This window comes from Sebastes umbrosus, chromosome 10 (genome assembly GCF_015220745.1).
Source record: "Sebastes umbrosus isolate fSebUmb1 chromosome 10, fSebUmb1.pri, whole genome shotgun sequence".
Classification (NCBI taxonomy): Eukaryota; Metazoa; Chordata; class Actinopteri; order Perciformes; family Sebastidae; genus Sebastes; species Sebastes umbrosus.
Genome location: NC_051278.1, coordinates 32,076,768 through 32,099,839, shown reverse-complemented (window position 1 = coordinate 32,099,839; position 23,072 = coordinate 32,076,768). Strand labels below are relative to the sequence as shown.

At 41.8% G+C, this 23,072-nt stretch overlaps 1 protein-coding gene across 1 annotated transcript in view; it reads left to right on the top strand.

Annotated features, from left to right (window-relative positions):
- srbd1 (S1 RNA binding domain 1) overlaps positions 1-23,072 on the top strand; it is a 90,663-nt gene that overhangs the window by 53,724 nt on the left and 13,867 nt on the right. The window contains 3 exon segments of the mRNA XM_037781282.1: positions 21,278-21,346; positions 21,348-21,385; positions 22,607-22,774. Of these exon segments, the coding sequence (XP_037637210.1) occupies positions 21,278-21,346; positions 21,348-21,385; positions 22,607-22,774 (275 nt within the window).

Genomic DNA, 23,072 nt, shown 5'->3' with positions numbered 1-23,072 from the left:
TGCAGATGAAATAACAGTTAGCTCAATGTTGATTTTGCTCATTACAAGTGCGTGTGTAATTGTGTGAGAAAGGGAAGACATGCATTAGGTCAGTGTGCCTCCTATTTACGCCAGCTATTGATGCAGTATTGTTCTCCATATATGGTAGGTTGTGGGGTAAAAAGGATATGAGAGGATGGAAATTGGAATAAAACAAAAAGGACCGAGGAAGACAAAGGCAAATAAAATAAGGTCAAATTGGCAGCTATACGTGAGGCAACCGATAGTGAGTAATGCCGTGGTCACAGCATCCAGATGACACATCCAACAAATCTGATTTTTTATTTAAAAGCAGCAGGCTACCTCCGGGTCTGAGAAATGAAGTCAATGCAGAAGTGCCTTAAACTTCTTTCTAACAGCCAGCAGGGGGCGACTCCTCTGGTTGCAGTCAACGAGGCAAGAACCGGCAAATGTTCGGCCAATAAATGGATGCGTCAGCCACTTTAAATGAGACAACAAAAAGGACAGCAGAGGGTGACAAATGTCAGAGGAAAAGGAACGATGGGGAGATCTAAAAGAGTGAGGGGAGAAATGGAGACTTGAAAGAGAAAGGAGGAGGTCATATTGTGCAAGTGCTTGTGCTTATGTTATGTATGTGTGCTGAGTGTGTTAGGTCACAGGCCCGTGTCTCTCATCACGTCCTGACTGGGCTCTCTGGGGTGTCTGGGGGTTCTGCACCTCCCGCTCTCAGATCATGTGACTAGGTCAACAAATGATAATATAACCGGGTAAATAAACTCTGGGTGCTGACAGATATGAGATGGGACATCACTTTGACCTGCGTTTCAGCTCACACACACACACACACACACACACGCACACACTATCCTCCCCATCCCTTTTCTGAGTCTTAGGGTTAAGTATGTGCATGCATGTGTGTGTATCAGTGTGGATGTACTGTATATGTGGGAGGAATGAGTGTGAGAAAAGTGCACGCATGCATAGTTTTCTTGCAAGTTCGTTTGTGTGTGTGCATTTTGAGCTTTCTGAACGTTTATTGCCATTAGACCCGAAAAGCATAAGGGCAGATGTAACTCTAGACAGCTGGCACAGCATGCTCCCTCTTTCTCTCTCCCTCCGCTGACCCAGTGAGTGACAGCTCTGAGAGAAAGGAGGAAATGAGCTGAGGGCTAAAAAAGTGAGGCCCATTAAAATCAGATTGGACGTAACTATTGGTGTGGGAACACTGTTTTCACTACAGCACCTCTGGCAGACAGGTTTTTCTGGATACCGAGTTCGCCAGATACACGTCTGTTTGAACGGCAGTACTATTAGTGCTTTTTTTAAGAAATATATATTTGTGGTAACCGACAGCACAATACATTTAAACAGTGTCTCATATATTTGAGATATTGTATATATAGGGCAGAACACATACATAGACAAACATATTAGGTGTCTTTTGTTCCTTTCTCATTAGACACTTAGTGGGCGTGGCCTTTGGACAGCTCCTCCATCTGTCAATCAGCTCTTCATGTTGCCATGGTCTGTTGACAGCTGGGTAATCCCCAGGGCTGTGAAACTAACTGCTACTGGAAAATACACACACAGACACACACTGCTGTGTAAGAAAACATTGCCCGCCAGCCGGATATTAAAGCAACTGTCACTCTTCTCCTCACCTCTTTCAACCGTCCTCCTTCTCTCACTCCATTTTTTCCATCTTTTTGACAGAATTTCCCCGCTCTTGTCCCAATGACTCCCATTCCTCTACATTCCTCATATGCCGCATTTTCTTCTCTCTCTCAAGTGGTAGGACATGTATTGTGGACATACACTGTAAGCACTATAGAACATACAGCAGTATCAGATATAGCTGAGGGGAAAGTTCGGTGTGCTGCTTGTTGATACAATATCAGTCAATGTTTGAACCAGAGAATCCAAATGTGGTCAGGACATTAGCCCCGTTTCAACCGTAGGAGCTTTCCCCCCAAAACTAGGAACCTTTTTGAGGAACTCATTGTGTTTCGATGGCAGGGACCAGGGTCTAATGCCAGGATCGGACTACACGATGTCAGCCCGACACGGCCGTCGTAGGGGATCGGGAATGATAAATGAGTGTTGTGTGCGAAAATTGATCGTTTTATCTCGTGTAGTGTGTCATAGTACACGGCAATCGACGCCGCGTCTGGGATGCCTCATGACGTCCCGACAGAAAGTCTAGCATGTTTGATTTTTTTTTTTGCCTTCTACTACGTGTGGCCGTGAATTTGATCGGCTGAGCATAGACACACACAGATGTAAACAGAAGCACATGGCTACTTATTATGCAGAATGATGCCAGCGCAACTGTAGGAATTTCAATCTAGGTTTTGTTGGAGTAAAAAACACCACCGCCGTTGCGTCTTTGAGCATGGAGCATCCCGTTGCGCGCCCGCTTTCACTTCTCCCTGTGAATTATATTTTCATTGTTCTCCCCTGGAGCCTTGTGGGCCCCTTTACATGGTCGGGCCCGGGGGCTTGAGCCCCAGTAAGCCCGTATATTAAGACGGAGGTGCCGGGAGACCGATGTGTAGTCTGTCATGTGTCGTGGCCAAGTCTGTCATGTGTCGTGGCCAAGTCACGACAAGAATGTATGACTCTCAATCGTCTAATCTGACATAGTGACCATCGTAACCGTCAAAATATCATGTAGTCTGATCCCTGTTCAGACCTGGTATTAACATGCGTCCTCAGCGATCCGATCACAAGTGGACAGCTCTAAGTACAGGTGTGAACGCACTCAAGACACATTGCGATCTGATCTCTCAGACCACATTCAGAGGTGGTCTGGGCCACATATGGCCCCATTCTTATTTTCAGTATATCTACAGACTAGGCACGGGAAGTGCATTATTACCATATTGTCGGAGATAAGTCTGTGTTTTTGTTCCGGTGCCCTGCATGGAGCTTACTTACTTATTTACTATGTGTTTATTTGCATATAGAGCGGGGAAGTGAGATCGGATCACAGGTGGCCACTCAAGACGCATGTGGAGACGTATTCTAATGCCAGGTGTGAACAGACGTACTTAAAGCTGTTCACTTGTGTTCGGATCACTCGGGACACATGTTAATGCCAGGTCTGAACAGGGCCTAAATTAAGTTCCTGTGACATTTTACCGGGCCTTTTACCCCCTAAAAAGGCCCTGGTCGGGGGTAGTACTCTCTGAAAGCACCGGAACTTTTGGGTGGAGTGTGCAGGGATGACCATCGCTGATTGGTCAAACTAACACACAGCACCACTGCTTCAACTGTACCGCTTAATTTTATAAACAAGGAAGTACTCGATTTAGGACAAGGGAAAAGCATTTCTCTCTGTTTGATAAAATTAAAATTAAAGTTTGTCTCTGCTGTCGGCTTCCATACTCATTTAGAAAAAGACAGAGAGAAAAAGAGATTGCATGAGCGAGAGGGCGATCAGTAGAAGAGAGAGAGAGTGCAGCGCAGTGGTTCTGTGAATGAGAGAAAGATAAGTTATTTTACGCTCAAACACTCAACAGATGATTTACTGTGGAGACAGACGCTCTTGGTTTCATTTTTCTCCGATGCATTTCATTCATTAGATCCAACGTGCATCAGTAAATAATGCAATGCACCAGTAAATGTCGTCGCAGTGAGATACAACCTAATTAATTTTTTTTCAACTTATTTTGAGATGAAACAGGCAGACACACTGAACTACCAGCTGCTGTGACCACCAGCAGCCTTCGTCACGTCATGTTGCTTTTTCATACGTCAGCGGACTAATTTGCCTAATCTTTGCAGGTCTTTAGACCGCGGTGGAAATGCAAACAGTGGGCTGAAGGAAACTTTTAATTCCATAAAAGTAGGGATGCACCGATGCCACTTTTTTCAGACCGAGTACAAGTACTTACATTTGGGTACTCGCCGATACCGAGTACTGATACAAGTACTTCTCTGTGCCAAAAGACCCTCGTTAACAGCCAGCTGGAGGGTGTGAGGGACACACGGCAGGCTGGGGAGTCCTGCACACGAGGCGGTGCGCCGCGACCGGCTCTGGGTCGGCTTGGAAAGGCTCGGGGCGAAGATGCTTCCCGGGGGCCGTGGCCAAGATGTCACCGGGGCAGACTGTGCTTAGTGTGCCCCGACCGCGTTGTGCCCCCAGGTTGGGGCTCGGCCCACGTAAAAGGCGCCAGGGGTCTGCGGCGATGTCGGCAACCCACCCGACCCGTCTTGAAACACGGACCAAGGAGTCCAAAGCACGCGCGAGTCAGAGGATGCAGGCAAAATCCCGTGGAGCAATGAAATTGAGGGCCGGCACGCGCCGGCTGAGGTGGGATCCCGGCCCTGTGGGATTGAGCGCAGCACCGGCCCGTCTCGCCCGCACTGTCGGGGTGTTGGAGCGTGAGCGCGTACGATAGGACCCAAAAGATGGTGACGAGAGGTTAACGTCACGCTGCTGTAAAGTGGTATCGGAGCCGTTTTGCGAGTACGAGTACATGAGCACAGTATCGGACCCGATACCCAATACTGGTATCGGTATCGGTACATCCCTAATTAAAAGTAGTTCTAGGGACTAAAAAGTCCCAGGAACTTTTGGTGGAAACCCAGCTATTAAGGGTCTGGATAGGCCTGAGGTTGGGCAAGGTAGCTGCAACCACCTTATCAGAGCCATAGATCAGTTTAGACAGATAACATTGATATTTGAGGGTTAAAAAAAACAAACTAGAAATAGCAATATATCAGCCAAAAGAACATATCTTTGGCATTTCTGTGCTGCGACTGTGGAGTGACACTTGTGCTGATACTATTATATTTGTAATAATTCAGCCTTTAAAATAGTAATATATCTACAGCTAAGTTTTGACTTTCTTTAGAGCCCAGCCATGTTTGCGTTGATATAAAAATTCCGTTGACTGATTTTGGGGTTTTCACCTACAGCTAGTGCAAGTGATGTCACCTTTCACACCAAGGCTGCTGTGTCTGTAGTGCGTTGTGTGTGTGCGTGCATCCGTACAAATGTGTATGTGTGCGCTTGAGCATACTATCTTTCACTGTTGAATGGGAGTGCCTACAGGGAGACAAGAACAGACAGAGCTGAGAGACGGAAGGTGAGCCAGAAATGGAGGGTTGACAGTGATTGATAGTTCCTGCTGCCTCTGTGTTTGGAGGCATGGGAAAAACAAAACTGTCTCTTAAAGACTTGATCAGCTGCAGAAACTGCCAAACATTACCTGCCACTATTTTAATTATTTCCCTCCGGTCTGTCACAGCATGTGTCTGTGTGTCGAGTGAGGTTGTGAGACGAGTCAAGCTTGTATCTTTGCTTGTATAATGGATTTAAATAGACTCATGACAATTTCCTACTTACAATTTATAGAGCATTTACTAGCTGTTGTCACGTCAGGCTATGTATTCTAGCGCCGTGCAATTTACATTGAGTGAGGATGTCTGTGTTTTCGGTGGTAAGTCAACCTTTTATATTTATTGGTACCATCTAATATCAAGTTGTCACATGTGCTATATGGAAGGGAATTAAACCAGTGGTTGAAGCAGGGAAAAGGAAGTCAAAATGTGTTTTTTTGGGTGCAATGGTGACCTGAAATCAGCTGAATTGAGCTAATACTACTGGGAAAGTTACTCCTTGTGCCTGTCTGGAAACTTCTCCTGCTTCGATTTTCTCATGCTCTGTTTTGCACTCCCTCAGGTAATGTGCGTGTGTGCATGATTGTTCTGCAGGAAGTTGAGAAATAGCCATTAGGCATTCATGGAAGGTGTTGGAAAATCATAAAACTATCTCCTCGCTGTCATATCGCTTTCAGCTGCTGATTTACGACCGGCATTTAACCATTTAACTATGCACGTATTCACACAGTCACACATGCGCACACATGCACGCGCAAATACACAGATACTCAGACAAGCCTACATGCCGGGAATAGTATGCAGTCGTTCAGGAGGGAGTTCTCAAAAGGCCTTATAGAAGCTGTCAGTCAAGAAGAAGTCACGACCTTCAGATAACCTCAGGCACCCTGTTAGTTGGTACGCAGTCGTTCCATTGATTATTGGAGAGTGAGGGATGTGAAGCAACAGTTTCACAGCATTGTCACACGCATGCACAAGGGAGCACACATTTTGAGAGAGTACACACCAAATACTGGCTTCTATTCGTTCCATTTAGGAGTCACAAACACGAGTAAGCTCTTTCTCAGGACGATTGCAGTTTCTAGTCTTTCCTCTCATTATTCTAAAGCTGCAACAGCCACAGCCAAAGGACTGGAGTTACATAACGATTATAGGGGTTCAGATGCTCCTCCACTTATGGACAATCCCCCCTTGCAGTCTCACTATTTCACTGCGTGTGGGCTATTTGTTGAAATTCATTACATCCCGACATCAATCAATAAATCAAATGCTCTGGCAAAAAAAAGGAAAAAAGAAATTCTGCTATCTGTGGCTGTCGTGGGAATGTAATAAGCCCGTCTAACAATTTGATTTGGCCCAAATTAAATGATTGGACGGGCTACCTGCTTGCTAACCTTCCTTTTTGTTCAAAATGACTATTTTGGGGGAGTGTTTTTTTAGGGAGGCCTGAAGGGACGGGCTGTCAGTGTTGCCCAGTTGGCGACTTTCTCTCTAGATTTTGGGACTTTTGGAGCTAGTGCTGTTAGCTACTTTCCTTGGAAAGAGTAACCCAACACTGGGCTGGGTTTTTAGTAGGGATGCACCGATCCAACGTTTTCAGTCCTGATACCGATAGCGATACCTGGGCTTTGGGTATCGGCCGAAACGAGTACCGATCAGATACCAGTGTTTAATTAATAAGCTGTATGCCTCACTGTGTGGAAGTGACCGGGATCATTCTTTTATGTGTGAGGCGACATCAGGCTTGACTTAAATATTGCTTTACTAACTTTATAAAAAAATAAAAATAAAAAAAATACATAGATATAAATTTACTGAATTATTTATTATTAAAATAATAAATCATACACCAGCAACTTGGCAAAAAAAATCATCAAAATGAAAAGGAATTGCAATTCCAGTATATAATATATAAATATAGAACTGAATTAAATAGATCGGCCCCATTGTCACCAATACCCGATCCAGCTATTAAAAGTTACTAAAAATAAATAAAATACTTGCTAGAATTGATAGCTTTCCTCTAGTGAGCAGTACTCATTTTTAAGGTAACTGAGGAAACTTAAATAAACCGCCAGCAAAAAGTGTGACAGGAAGGACTGTGAATCTCTTGAATGTGTTGAATGCTTGGCAAAGAAAATGACCATAATCAAATTCAACATGCCTTTGAACTTAAGAATGGATGCGTCTTCAAGCTGAAGTAGGCCAGATCGGAGCAAATATGATTAAAAAAAGCTTTTTTATAAAACGGTCACTACATCCTGACAGTAGTACATGAAACGGTTAACCTGAAAAAAATCATGTTCCGCTGTGTCCTCCGGTGTCCTCTGGTGCTCCTAACGGCATCTGCAAGATTTCACAGACTGGAGGAAAACAAGCAGTAAGAGCTGATCTGAGGTCTGCTGTCCAGCTGCCGTCTATTAGAGCCGGCTGTCAATACCTCGTGAACTCCGACCAAACTGTCAAACTAGGCAGTGCTGATGTTGGCATCTGTTACGTTAATGCCTATTTCTCTCCTCAGATGTTTTTCAGAATCATCTTGTAGTGCACGGTTTAGCTGTAAAATTAGAAAATTTGTGACGCCGCCGCCATTGTAAAATCTGGTGAAGGAACGCCAAGTACCTGGTCACATGATCGGAGCACAGCCAATAGAAACGCTCTGTCTCTGAAATGACCTGTGATTTGTCAAAGTCTCCCGTCACGGGCTAGATGTTCTAAATCCTGAAAACAGACCCATGAGGAGGAGCAGAAGTCTAGTTTTCTCTCAGAACACTTGAATTACAATATACTGAAAGGTTATTATGGGATGTTTGCCCAATGATGCCAAAAATATACTGCCTACTGCCACTTTAAATGCACTAGATTGATCAAAAATGTATATTTTGCTCACATCAGTCTAACAGGACTCTCATTGGCTGGTGCCACATGAAAGAATACAAATATGAAAATTATTCTAATTTGCAAGACAGGAAAAGAAGTTTGTCATGTCCCAGGCTGAATGCAATGAAGGGAGGCCTAATGCAATTTGATCCCTACAGTTTGTAATCGTCTTACAGTTATCTGTCCGTCATTTAGTGCCCTCAGGCTTTTGGTGCATGCAGCCACTCTGGCTCCAGCATGGTTCCAGTTGCCAAGCTCTTAGTGGCATCATTGTCAATCAACACCTCGACTCTCAACAGTTGCTTCGCCTCCTCTGGCTTCCTTCTGGTTCTCTATATTTATAATTTGTGGATTCAGATTATGTATATGCCTCATGTTGCAACACATTTGTGTTTCTGTATCAGAGAAAAGGACATAATATGTTTTTCAGTTTCTTGGTGAAATAACTCACAGAGAAGCTTGTTTTGGTTTCCTGTCTTTTCTCTCCTGCTCTGTATTTCTCACCATTCTCTTTTTCTTTATATCTCTCTGATTGACATGTGGTAACTCTGCAGCATTTAAGTACTCGAGGTGCAGACAGAAGCACTTTGTTCTTGCGTGTCGGTTGGCTGGTTTCAGCTGGTTTCCGGCCAATCCAAACATGACCTTCACACATACTGTGGGGATCCAGTCCATTGGCTCTGGATGATTTTGAGGTTTGGGGATCCGGGTGTTGGGACCAAGGAATAGGGGAATGGAGGTGGTTTTAAAAAATGGATGGTAGCGTATCTATGGGGTGGATGGAATAAGAGTTTGTGAGGCAAGATGTGCTTGTGTCCTTAAGTAAAGATCGAGGATAAATTTGATAATAGTGTTTGTCTGAAAATCTGTTTAAAGTCTACTGTGTCATTGTGACTTTCTCTCGCTAATTTGTATCTATCTATCTATCTAGCCATCTAGCCATCCATCCATCCATCCATCCATCCATCCATCCATCCATCCATCCATCCATCCATCCCTGTGCCCCCATACCACCCATGCAGTCCTAATTCAGATACTAAGAATTAGGGTTGGGAAAAATTGGTTTAGCTATGTATATCGATTTATTTATTTATTTATTTTTTTACAATTTTGAAATAGATTTTATAATGCCATGCCAGGGAACGATATGACGATATATTTGATTCACTTGAGTCTATGCGGAGGTAGAAGAAAGTTCCCGCTTTTATCGTTGTAGCGAATAACGTGACATCATATCCGTTACGTATCCGTCAACCAAAACGCAACGCAGTCGGCCGCAACGAGACGCAACGACAAAGCAGAAAACGGCAGAGGGTCTGCGTGGGTACGACCTGCACCCTCACATTTTAAATCCAAAGTGGTAAACACTACACATCCAGTAAAGTATGGAAACACGTTGGGTTAGACACATTGCCAGGAAAAGCAGATGCTAAAGCTGCATGCTAACTCTGTCATGGACAGGAAACGTTATCGTATTGCGGTAACGTGCTGATCATGGATGTATAAAGAAAACGGAGCTGACAGGGAAAGCTAACGACGGACTTGGCAAAGTTAGCGGAAGTATACACGTGACTACATCCGGTTTTCAAAATAAGGTGTTAACAAAGAGAACTGTATATACAAAATACATATATGGAAATAAGATTGATTGGATTATATTCACCAGAAGTATAAAACATTACATATCCTTTATAAATTAAAAAGAAGATACCACTAATTTGTCAGAGAAATGTCTTTATTCTTTGATTTTTGGAAAATGTTCTGAAAAATGGCTGACAATGACTTATATATATTTGACTACATACATGCTGAAAATCCAAAATCTTTACCTTTTAAATTTAGATATTTTTCAAAGTAAAAGTCCCTAGAAGTGTATGATTCAACTTTTTTCCTATGGTCTAGTGTTAAATATCCCATATGGTAAAAAGTGCGATTTTCATGTCTTTTATATCATAAAGCAGGTTTAAGTGCTATATACATGTAAATACTGTGAAAGTATCAAAACACTCAATCCATCGGAGAAATACACACAGCCCGTATTCAGAAACTGTGTGTTTGAAACAAGCCGTCAGGATTTCTGTCCATTTGTGATGTCACAAATCTACAATATTTAGACCATTTCACAGTTTTAAACGTAAACATACTAAATGTGTCCCAGTTTATTTCCTGTTGCAGTGTTTGTCAATGACATCAGCTGACAGGATGTAAACATGGACCCAAGCTGTTTCCTAGCAGCGCAATTCTGTTGCCATTCCGTTGAAATGCGCTAAAACGGAGCATTTCAGACAGAGGGTAAAATACAGGTATATTCAGACAGACAGTATGCAAAAAATAATGTGTACATTATAAAGCAGGTTTAAGTGCTTTATAGATACTGTTAAACTATCAAAACGCTTTATATACAGAGAAATAAACACAGCCCGTATTCAGAAATTGTGCGTTTGAAATAAGTCGTCAGGATTTCTGTCCATTTGTGATGTCACAAATGGACAATATTTAGACCATTACAGTTTTAAACGTAAACATACTAGATGTGTCCCAGTTTATTTCCTGTTGCAGTGTATGTGAATGACATCGGCTGACAGGATGTAAACATGGACCAAAGCTGTTTGCTAGCAACGCACTTCCGTTGAAATGCACTAAAACGGAGCATTTCAGACAGAGCATGAATACAGGTATATGCAGACAGACTATATGAAAAAATAATGAGTTTTTTGAACATTAAAGCAAGTAAACATATTCTAATAGAAACCCAAAATGCAAACATGAACCTGAAAATGAGCATGATATGTTCCCTTCACAATATATCATAATATCTCAAGTACCAAAGTATCGAATCGGGAGATAGGTGCATCGTCCCAGCCCTTTTAGGAATATAGATTAGAGTGAAATAGCCAAAGAGGACCACAGACATAGAAAAGGCAGTAAAAGTAACTTAGGAAATAAGACATCAGATAGGAAGAAAGTGATGTGCAGAGAGCCGAATGATGAATGTCAGTCATCTGTAAAAAGAAAGGCTCAATCTGAATCTTGTAAATTGTTATTCCTGATGCCCATTAGCCAGTCTACTTCTAGGTGAGATTAATGAGAGATACGTGGATTGAGAGATAGACAGAAAGATACGGGAGGACATGCTCCATTGGTGCAGTTAGTGCTGCTGTAAACTGAGTATAGCACCATGAGGGCCTCTGCTGTCAGGACAGACACACACATACTGGATTGTGTGTATGTATGTTTAATAGAGCAGAACTTGCTCGTTTTCTATAACGGCTACTCTTGCACTCCAACTCTGGCACATTAAATCACTGCTGCTGGTGCCAGAGACACACTCTCTAAATCTGCCTGTTTGTTCTGCTTTTCTTTCTAACTTGAATTTTATGGTCATTTGAGTTTTTCTAGTCAAACGCTGGCCTCTAAAAATACTTTTCCTTCTTTCTTTTTTTCTTTTTTTCTTGTGTGACAGTGTCTGGGCTTTTTTATGATTGTATTTATCATATATTTGCATTAGGGCTGTCAATCGATTAAAATATTTAATTGCAATTAATCGCATGATTGTCCATCCTTAAAGCTTCAGTAGGCAGTATTTTTTGGCATCATTGGGCAAAAATTCCATAATAACCTTTCAGCATATTGTAATTCAAGTGTTCTGAGAGAAAACTAGACTTCTGCTCCTCCTCATGGCTCTGTTTTCAGGCTTTTAAAAAATCTAGCCCGTGACGGGAGACTTTGACCAATCACGGGTCATTTCAGAGAGAGAGCGTTCCTATTGGCTGTGCTCCGGTCATGTGACCAGAACTTGGCATTCCTTCAACAGATTTTACAATGGCGGCGTCACAAACTTTCTCATTTTACAGCTAAACCGTGCACTACAAGATGATTCTGAAAACATTTGAGGAGAGAAATAGGCATTAACGTAACATAACATTGATTCATATTTGATCAGCGCTGTCTAGTTTGACCGTTTGGTCAGAGTTCGTGAGTGATTGACAGCCGGCTCTCATAGACAGCAGCTGGACAGCAGACCTCAGATCAGCTCTTACTGCCGGAGGACACAGAGGAACATGATTTTTTTCAGGTTACCTGTTTCATGTACTACTGTCACAATATAGCGACCGTTTTATAAAAAAACTTTTTTTAATCATATTTGTTCCATCTCACCTACTTCAGCTTTAATCGCAAATTAATCATACATTTTTATTCTGTTCAAAATGTACCTTAAAGGGAGATTTGTCAAGTATTTAATACTCTTTCAATGTGGGAGTCGGCAAATATGCTGCTTTATGCAAATGTATGTATATATTTATTATTGGAAATCAATGAACAACACAAAACAATGACAGATATTGATCCAGAAACCCTCACAGGTACTGCATTTAGCATAAAACAATATGCTCAAATCATAACATGGCAAACTGCAGCACAACAGGCAACAACAGCTGTCAGTGTGCTGACTTGACTATGACTTGCCCCAAACTGCATGTGATTATCATAAAGTGGGCATGTCTGTAAAGGGGAGACTCGTGGGTACCCATAGAACCCATTTACATTCACTGATCTGGAGGTCATAGGTCAAGGGACCCCTTTGAAAATGGCCTTGCCATTTTTTTCCTCAACAAAAATTAGCACAAGTCTAGAGCGTTATTTAGCCTCATTCGCGGCAAGCTAGTATGACATGGTTGGTACCGATGAATTCATTAAGTTTTGTAGTTTCATATGATGCCAGTATCTTCACTCTAGCTTTAGAACTGAACCTAAAAATCTCAAGTTGCGATAATGCGTTTAAGAAATTAGTGGTATTAAAATGAATTTATGCAAAATGTTATTATCTCCTTAACTTTGACAGCCCTAATTTGCATGCATGACAATTTTTTTTTGATTTGTAGGATCAGCGACTAGCTACGTTGTACCTTATCTTTTAGACCAGATAGCTACTATTGCTAAGCCATATCTCAGGGCTTTGGGCTTCCGAACAATGTACAGTTAGGGAAATAATAGCATCGTACTTTTTTTTGACCCGGCCAGCCAATTTTGAAATCTAGTCTTGGCCTCAGTGGTTTGCTGAGGGTAAATTTGAAGTCAGATTTCTGAGTATGAAAGGCCATGAAAGAAACCTGTGTTATTGCCTAGCTCGCTGAGATCAGCTCTGCCAACCCCTTTGGCAACAAATTATATTTTCAGCGTTAATTTAAGTTTCAATTTGAAGATTGCATTACTGTAAGTTTTGGTTTTGCAAAATGAACAGTGGGGCTGTATACTACAGAAGGAAATACCCAACTCTTTATCTTTTAGCAAGTCATTATAGAATCATTAGCAAGCAAAACTTTATTTATACAGTACAGCTAATTTAATTAAATATACAGTGTGCTTCACTGAAAACCCATAACTTTAAAATTGTATACACATACTGTCAGTGGTGGAATGTAACTAAGTACATTTACTAAGTACTGTACTTAAATACAATTTTGAGGTACTTGTCTTTACTTGAGTGTTTCTATTTTATGCTACTTTATAATCAACTACATTTCAGGGGATAAATATTGTACTTTTTACTTCACTACATTTATTTGACAGCTTTAGTTCCTTTGCAGATTCAGGTTCTTAATACTAAATATAAATCAACAAATACATTCTTATATAATATTATAGGTTCCAGCACCGTATAAAGCAATTCAAATTAGCTCCGCCTTTATCAGCTTCAACATTAACGCGATGACCACATTAATGCATCAATAATTATAATCCAATAAAATAATATGATTCTGCCTTAAAGGCCCCATATTGTAAAAAGTGAGATTTTCAGGTCTTTTATATCATAAAGCAGGTTTAATTGCTATATAAATACTGTTAAACCATCAAAACGCTCAATATACGGAGAAATACACACAGACCATATTCAGAAATTGTGCGTTTGAAACAAGCCGTTAGGATTTCTGTCCATTTGTGATTTCACAAATATGAAATATTTAGACCATTACGCGGTTTTAAACTTAAACTTTCTAAATGTGTCCCAGTTTACTTCTTGTTGCAGTGTATGTGAATAACATCAGCTGACAGGAAGTAAACATGGATCCAAACTGTTGCCTAGCAACGCAATTACGTTGAAATGCACTAAAACTAAGCGTTTCAGATGGAAGGTAAATACAGGCATATTCAGGCAGACAGTATGAGGAAAATAAAGTGTTTTTTGAACATTATGGCATGTAAACATGTTCTAATAGAAACACAAAATACAAGTATGAACCTGAAAATGAGCACGATATGGGACCTTTAATATAAATTTAAATATGGTTTATGCTAATACTTGTATACTTTTACTTTAGTAACATTTAAAATGCAGGATTTGTTCTTGTAAAAGCATTTTTTACACTGTGGTATTGCTATTTCTACTGAAGTAAAAGATCTGAATACGTCTTGTACCACTGCATACTCTACATACAGACATAAATGCTGTGCTAAGAGTTAAGTATACACACAATTGAGCACAGGGATGGGAATTTTGCTGATGGGAACTAGCAGCTTAAACTCAAGTGATGCCCTGATTAACATTAAAAACACTAGTCATTATGAAATATTTGTGTTGGGTAGGCTTTGCTTCAAAAAGTAATACTTCATAAAGCCTGTTTAGAGAGGATTGTGCTGTGACCTGAAACGGTGTCAGTTGGCCTGGTGTGACCACATTTTTATGTATTTTCCCCATTACTTCATGAAATGAATACTTATTAAAGTTAAGTTGCCGCTTCAGTTCAGTTCAATTTTGTGAGCACAGTTTTGTACTGTGGTGCACGTGCACCTCTGTATTAGCAGTCAACAGCTTAGATCCTCTTGTGCTGCTCTCACCTCTATAGGGTTTCAATAAGAATGTGAGAACACATTCACTGGGGTTTTACTGCAGGTTAAAACTCACACTGCCTCGCACACCTCCACCTTTCTCGTGTGAAAACATTCTTCTCAGGTGTGTCATTACAGGTGATTTCCTCTTTCTCCTCCCTGACTATCTCTGACTGACTCATGTTTCTACCTTCTCGCCGGAAATCATTAGACTTTCTATGGAAATGTCTTATTGTTTGCAAAGTTATTTTTAGTGTCTCCAAAATGCCTCTGGCTGTAGTGCCTGAGCATTCTCACGAAGAATCAGACTGCAGGTCACATGAGGAGTCACCACCGGGGGGTGCTGTGCTGTCTTTCTCAGCACCACCTCACCTCTTTGTCTTTATCTGTCTTCCCGTCTCGGCTCAGTCACACAGTGGTTACCATCCTGCTTACTAGTACAGTGCCCGTTCAAAACATGCCTGTTCAGAACGAGCTGAATGCTGGGCCTGTGTACACCCAGGTTGGTTAGTCGCGGTCAGAAACATCTGTGAAATACACTTAGCAGAGCTAATTTCCAATTAGGCGTATTAGTTGCTTACTTTGACATAAACACAGTGGTTATAAAGTAGAGCATGGATCTAATCAGTCTTACTCATGGGGAAAAACATGCACAGGTCGCAGCTTACTCACGGTCCCACCGGTGAAATACCAAGCCCCCAGGAAGAGCGCCTGTCGTTGATCCCAATTTTTGTAGTGGCCAAACGGCGGTACTACAACTTCCGTGTCCGTCACGTGATGCCATGGGGCCCAAAAATAATTTTCCCCATAGACTTACATTGGGAAAGAGACGTCTGTAACGCAGCAGATCCTTTTTTTTTTTTAAGGTGAATCAACTCCCCAGTACGAACACTTGAATAGACCTTATTTAAATCATTAGGTCCTAAAAGTTGTAAAATGGACTAATAGCCAAATCAGAGTTGTTTCCCTTCCTCCGTTCATATGAATGAGACCCAGACCGAGGCTGGAGCAAGGGCTGGAAGGCGGAGTTAGCAAGCCATGACGACAGCGTGACAGCTGTGACCCCGTGACTGAGCCGACTCTACTGGAGCGCCTGCTCCATGGGCCCAATGGATGATGAAGATCGCCAAAAGATCCGGATACTTGTCCAGTAGTTGAGCCGTTTTGGCACCGTGCACCACTGAGCAACTTTCATAGGAATGAACGGGGCCCCACCTCCAACGCTGTATCTAGTTCTCTTTATACATCCATGTGAAATACACTCTTGTTCGATTCTGCTTCCAGTTGGCTATCCGCTGATTCCGCACGTGACTCCAGGGAAGGGAAGAAGAGCTTGGTTGTAAAATGAACAGGTGGTCAATGAGCCGCTGACGTTCAGAACGCGTGCCCATTTGGAACGGGCCGATTGCTTGACTCCCGGTAGGCTCCCGGTATTGCCGCTTGCAGTGTTGTCGGGGGCATGTCCCCCATTCAGAGTGCGGAACCACGGTCGGCCCAGAGGCAGGCGACATGCTTGTGTCAGTCTGCACTGAGCTCTGTCTGCTTGTTTGTTCAAAGAGTCTTAATATTGAACCTGTCACGTTTCCAAATTGTACCAAATTCAACACTGCATGTCCTTGGGTCCCCACCAATACTCTCGCCAATTGTGAAGTCGATCGGATGAACGGTTCTCGAGATATACGTATAACACACAGACAGAGATTCCTTGCTTTATAGTTAGACTGTTGGCTCGGTTTAAACTAACTGTTTTCTTGCTGATATTACAGTAATTCATTACACTTTCAAAAGAAGTTCTTGCCAACAGGACAAATGAAACCTGAGCTCACTGAATACAACAACAGATTAAATAAATACTGTCATTAATTACTGAGATGTTATTTAATACGGAAACAATATCTAGTCATAAAGAATTAGTACTGGGTAGATGATTTTGTTAGTTAAAACTGCCATGTGCCACAATCTAAAAATAAGAGTCTTGTGTTTAAAATTAGAAACTGTTGATGAGTGATAGGGAATCTTCTTAGGCAATCTTGGTGATGTATCACAAAAATTATTTTCACAAATAACTCTGATGAAATACCATTTTATAATATTGAGTTTAAAGTTAGAGTGAAGATACTGGTATCATGTGAAACTAGAAAACCTAGGGAATCCACCGGTACCAATCATGTCATACTAGCTTGTCACGAAGGAGCGAGGCCAAATCACGCGAGGAAAAACTGGCAAGGCAATTTTCAAAGGGGTCCCTTGACCTCTGACCTCAAGATATGTGAATGTAAATGGGTTCTATGGGTACCCACGAGTCTCCCCTTTACAGACATGCCCACTTTATGATAATCACATGCAGTTTGGGACAAGTCCTAGTCAAGTCAGCACACTGACACACTGACAGCTGTTGTTGCCTGTTGGGCTGCATTTTGCCATGCTATGATTTGAGCATATTTTTTTATGCTAAATGCAGTACCTGTGAGGGTTTCTGGACAATATTGTTTTGTGTTGTTCATTGATTTCCAGTAATAAATAATATATATATATATATAAGTTTGCATAAAGCAGCATATTTGCCCACTCCCATGTTGATAAGAGTATTAAATACTTGAGAAATATCCCTTTAAGGTACATTTTGGACAGATATAAAAAGTATGATTAATTGCAATTAAATATTTTAATAAATTGACAGCCCTAGTTTTTATATTTTACACACTTTCATATCATTATTTATTTCATGATGTCTTTGTTTGTTTGTTTGTTTAGTATTGAACATTCAATTCCATCATTTGCATCTCTCTTACAGTGTTATGAAGTGTTCAATGATATGTCTATTCTCGCCTGATTGCACACTCATATATGCTTTTGATGTTTTAATTACTATTTGTTGACAACTGTTATGTTATGGGAAATCAGATCACGAAGAGGTATGTTAAACAACAGCAGAATGAAGGGGAAAATGTGTTTCACGATGTAATCTATCAGAAACGGAAATGTTCATCTGAGATGTTTTTATATGCACCTGTAACCACAGTGTCAGTGGCATTAGAGTGCAAGTTCCCCTATAATTCAAAGTTCAATGACAATTAGAAACCTAGAGTGCTTAAGCATTTACATACAATGCCAAATCTAATGCACTTCTTCAAAGATTAGATGTTGACACACCGTCTTTCTGATTTGTTGTTCTGATTTTAAAGTACGTTAATCATCCACTTGATACTTGTGAGCCGCAGTATCAAGCCCCCCCCCCACCTCCCACACACACACACACACACAAACACCTGCCCGAGCCAATCACGAATCAAGCACTGCCGCAGCTTGCTACCGTTTGCCACCTAGCTGCTACGTTAGCAACACTGCAGACGTTTGGCTAGAAAGACACAACAACCAACAATAATGTCTCTATAACTACATTTATGATCAAATTGACACATGTTCTATTACACAGACTCATGATTAGGTTATGGAAAGTTAAAGTTACATCTCCTCTCGTACAATTCCCGAGCCTCCGGCTCCTCGACTACTTCACTCAGCGTCAATCTTGACGTCTCACCCCCTTTTTATAGCTTCAAATTACTAATTAAAACCAACCTTTTCAGAAAAATGAACACTTGAACATACACCACTGTACTTGACTTTTTACTTTGGCCCATGTTCCATCTACTAACATGGAGGGGGTGGGATTTATGACCTGTACTACAGCCAGCCACCAGGGGGCGATCAAGATGTTTTGGCTTCACTACTAGGGAGCTAGTAGTAGTGGTGGTAGTAGTAGTAATAGTAGCAGTAGGAGGAGGAGGAGGTTGTGAGCCTAGTAGATAGCTCAGGGCATTTGCCCTTTTCTATCCATAAGCAGTCATCGATGGAGGGAGGAGGGAGGAAATGGAGGAGGAGCCCACTCGGTAGGGAGGCAGCATGTCCCATGCCCGGCCAGTTGAGTAGTTTTTTTATTTTTCCTTTTTTTCCTTCTTCTTATAACAAATAAAATAAAATGAAATATGAATAAAATAAAATAAAATAAATCCGGAAAAAAAAAATATATAATTAAGAAATTAAATATAGATAAAGAAAACAAAAAAAAAGCCAACGGAACTGGGCAAAGATCAATATCAAGGTGTGTGCATGTGACTGTACGGTGTGTGTGCTTGAGAAAGGGCAGTCTGTCAGGGTGCAAATCAAATTAAGGCAAGATTAAAAATAAATAAATATAAATAAATAGATAGGTAAAAGAATGATGGATAAAAAGATGATGTTTTAGTTGTATGTGGTGTGTGTGGACTGTAAATGGAGTTACATGTAATCCTGGGTTAGTGTTGGTGGGGGGAAGTGTTGATAGTTTTGGGCAGCTGTCATGTCGTCCATCCTTATATACAGTCTATGGTTGTAGTAAATATAAATAGTCTAGTAGTAGTAAATGGCCAAGCAAATCTTAGGAGTCTAGTGTGCTCTTTCACCCGAACATCCCCCCATCTGTCTCCCTCTCCCTCTCCCTCTCCCTCTTCCTCTCCATCTCCCTCTTCCTCTCCGTCGCCATCTGTCCTGCTGTCCTGTTCTTGCTGACAGAGAAGGGTGCGTTTGCTAGCTGGCCTTGTTGTTATCTGTTTACAAGCCAGTGTTTGTTCAGAGCATGATCATGTTACAGGACAACCCATGCTAGTCTCAGTCACTGTCACACACAAACACTCGCGCACACACACACATGCACAGACATATAGCCCAACAGTAGTCTAGTTTAGACTGTCAGCTAATCCTCGAGCAGTTGCTGAGGCATCAATCTCCATCTGAACTCCTTTGGTTTTTGGCCCTGTCTCCTGCAGCCAGGGCTTCTGTTTGACTGGGGACCGCTGCTAGGCCTCGTAGTATTTCTTAAATCTCATTACGGTGTTTTGTTTTTATGAAGTTTTTTTTTTTTTTTGTTCACTCCACTCCACCATTTTCTTCACTTGAATTGTTGCCTGTCCTCCCTGCTCCTTATTGGGGAAAATGGTTCCAGCCCTTTTGGAAAATATGTCCTGATTAGTGGTCGATTGGCTGGTGGTTGAGAAGTGTGAAGAGTTCATTTGGAGGATCTATATCGACAGCGAGCTACGCTAACGAGAACACTGTGTTAGCGGCAGAGAGAGAGGGAGACTGTTGACAAGCCAAACATTCTCTCAGCTTTTTCCCCTCTACACTCTACTCTCTCTCTCTCTCTCTCTCTCTCTCTCTCTCTCTGCATCTTACTTGCTCTACTACTTGTCAAACCTCAAACCATCAAACCTCTTTCGCTCTCAGTTTGACAGTATTTTATTGCTAACGCTCTTTGCTGCTGTTTGTCTTTAAGGATGACATTTTAATTATCCCCTTGGGGAAATTGTGACTACACAGGACCAAGTAGTAGTATATAGCACGAATGGAATAGAATAGTGAATAAATATGTAGCATGGAGATTTTGTAAACAAAACATGAATATGTAAAGTCCATTAACCTCTTAAGTCCTAGGGTGCTGAGAGGTGTAGTTCACCTAGACAGAGACATACCCATAATAAATCAAGAATAGCTCCACAACTAGCAGGTCTGTATAAGACGTCAGAGAATTCATCCCCAGTGTCAGTAACATGGTGACTGTTCCTATGCCTGAGTAAACTGTGATGAACCAAAGGAAAAACTTTAATTTTTATCCTCGCCTAAAATGTTTTCTAGATGAGACAGTGGATAACACCATTATAGCAGTGAAGCAGTTTTAGTCAGGATAGGACCAGGAGGACTCTCCATTTAGCCACTTGGACACCCAAAGTGTGCCAAATGGGGTTTTGTACCTCTTGAAAGGGAATCTGGCTCTAAAATACTCCTGATATCCACTACAGGAGGCGATGTGCACACAATGGAGCCTTTGGCCATGACATTTACCCTGTGCATCGTTGCCAAACAACATTTTTTTTGGACAAAATACATTTGGAGTGTTGTTTTAGTAGCGTTAAGGCCTCGTCTTTTAGAAACAATTCAGAAAAAAGACCACCACAGCATTTTATGAAGGCAGTGTTTTAACACGCAGCTCAGCCAAACCCGGTACTGAGTTTTAAAAAGTCTGCAATAAAACATACTGGGAACAGACTTAATAAGACTTAATAAGACTTAATAAGACTAAATATGACGAAAAATGACAGCATGGCGACAGCAGAAGGCAGAAGTATTAGCTTTAGAATAAACAGAATTTGCATATATGGCTCATACTATTTTTTTTACTGTGATTCCATCTCAAAAAGATTAAAAAAGTCCTAAATCACTAAAAATTCCTAAAGAGCACTTGCTCATATTTCTGGATGTGTTTGAGCAACAGACATAAGCAGTACTTTAATGTTGTCTTCTATGCTAATCCACTTTTCTTCCATGTGTGCGTGCGTGTGTGCGTGTGTGTGTGTGTGTGCGCACTTTTGCAAATATGTGTGTGTGTTTGCCAACTGTGTGTTTCTAGCATGACGTGTCATCTGGAGCTCTTAAGACGGCACTGGACGCTGTGGTGCAGGAATGTGTGAGCTTTGTCGGGTGTGGACATCAACATCTGTTCCGAGACGCTGATGAGGTAGACGACACATGAAGACACACACATATATATATATATATATATATATATATTTGCTCACAAGCATGTGCACTCTCTCCTACACACACACACATATATGCAAACAGAGATGAAGTAGGGCTTAGACCTCTGACATACTTTCCCTTAGTAGTCACAACATGGCAAAGCTTCATTCACACACGTGCTCGATGCTTTCGCACATGCATGCACACACGCACACACACACACACACACACAGGCGGCCTGCCAGCTTTCTGTTTAGACTAATGCTTCACACCCTGGCCTCACTTATTGGGCTGACTGGCATCAACAGAAGGGATTAGGTGAGGTAGACACACACACACACACACACACACACACACACACACACACACAGAAATATACATGTATGCATAGTTGCAAATATCTTCGGTGGTATGCTGTGCACTCACACCCTTATTTACTACAACATGTACTCTACATCCATGTATGTACACACACATACACATCATTTAAAAGTACAGGAAGTGCACAAATTTGATATATACACACACACTTGAAGTAGATACAGTCTAAAATGAGCTGGCATTAGCTGCAGGGCAGGCATCAGGTCATCTGTTTACCTGTCTGCTCTGCAAGTGAGCTTTTTTTCCATTCCTGCCAGAAGTTATGCTACACACACACACACACACACACGCACACACACACACACACACACGCACACACACACACACACACACACATTAAACACACACCAACGTGTTGATGACTGAGGTATTATGTGGAGTGTTGACATTGCCGTGTGTTGTAGCGTGAGTGAGTCACTGTGGGCATTAACAGAGCAGACCTAATTGAGTTTCAAATCACCTCTCCTCGTTGCTCGGCCAAAACTGGACTCACTAAATATTGGCTTGTGAGCGTTTCCCCTCCTTGTTTGAATGCCAGATCACAGTCTGCATAATCTGCTCTGTTTGTTTGGATATTATAGAGATCAGGGGCCAGATGTAGAAATGATATGTACGCAAAAAAACAAAAAACAAACAGGCAAACACCATTTCCTACATATAAACTGGTATATATATTAAAAAAAAAGAATGTGCGGTGAGAATGTCACCTCAAGATACTCCAATGTAGAACAGAGACCTCAGATATAGACCTCAACAAACTTCCAGAAAGGATTTTGATAAATAGATGATGTGTTCTGTGACATTTTCTCTCTTCATTTGTTGTTTTATCTCCTAGGCATGTAGCAGGCATGAACGTGGGCAGGGCGCGGAATATCGCAGAGTGGAGAGAGCAGAACGGTCCCCTCATCAACAGAGAGCAACTCAAACTGGTCAAAGGCATGGGGCCCAAGACCTACCAGCAGTGTGCCGGCTTCATTAGAATCAACCCGCAAACCCTACACAGGTACACACCCGTATGCAAACTGTATGTATAGATACACACTAGGGATGCACTGATACCATTTTTTTTCAGACCGAGTACAAGTACAAGTACTTACATTTGGGTACTCGCTGATACCGAGTACCGATACGAGTACTTCTCTGTGCCAAAAGACCCTCGTTAACAGCCAGCTGGAGGGTGTGAGCGACACACGGCAGGCTGGGGTGTCCCGCATACGAGGCGGTGCGCCGCGACCGGCTCTAGGTCGGCTTGGAAAGGCTCGGGGCGAAGGTGGCTCGCGGCCGCAGCTTTACAGCGCTCC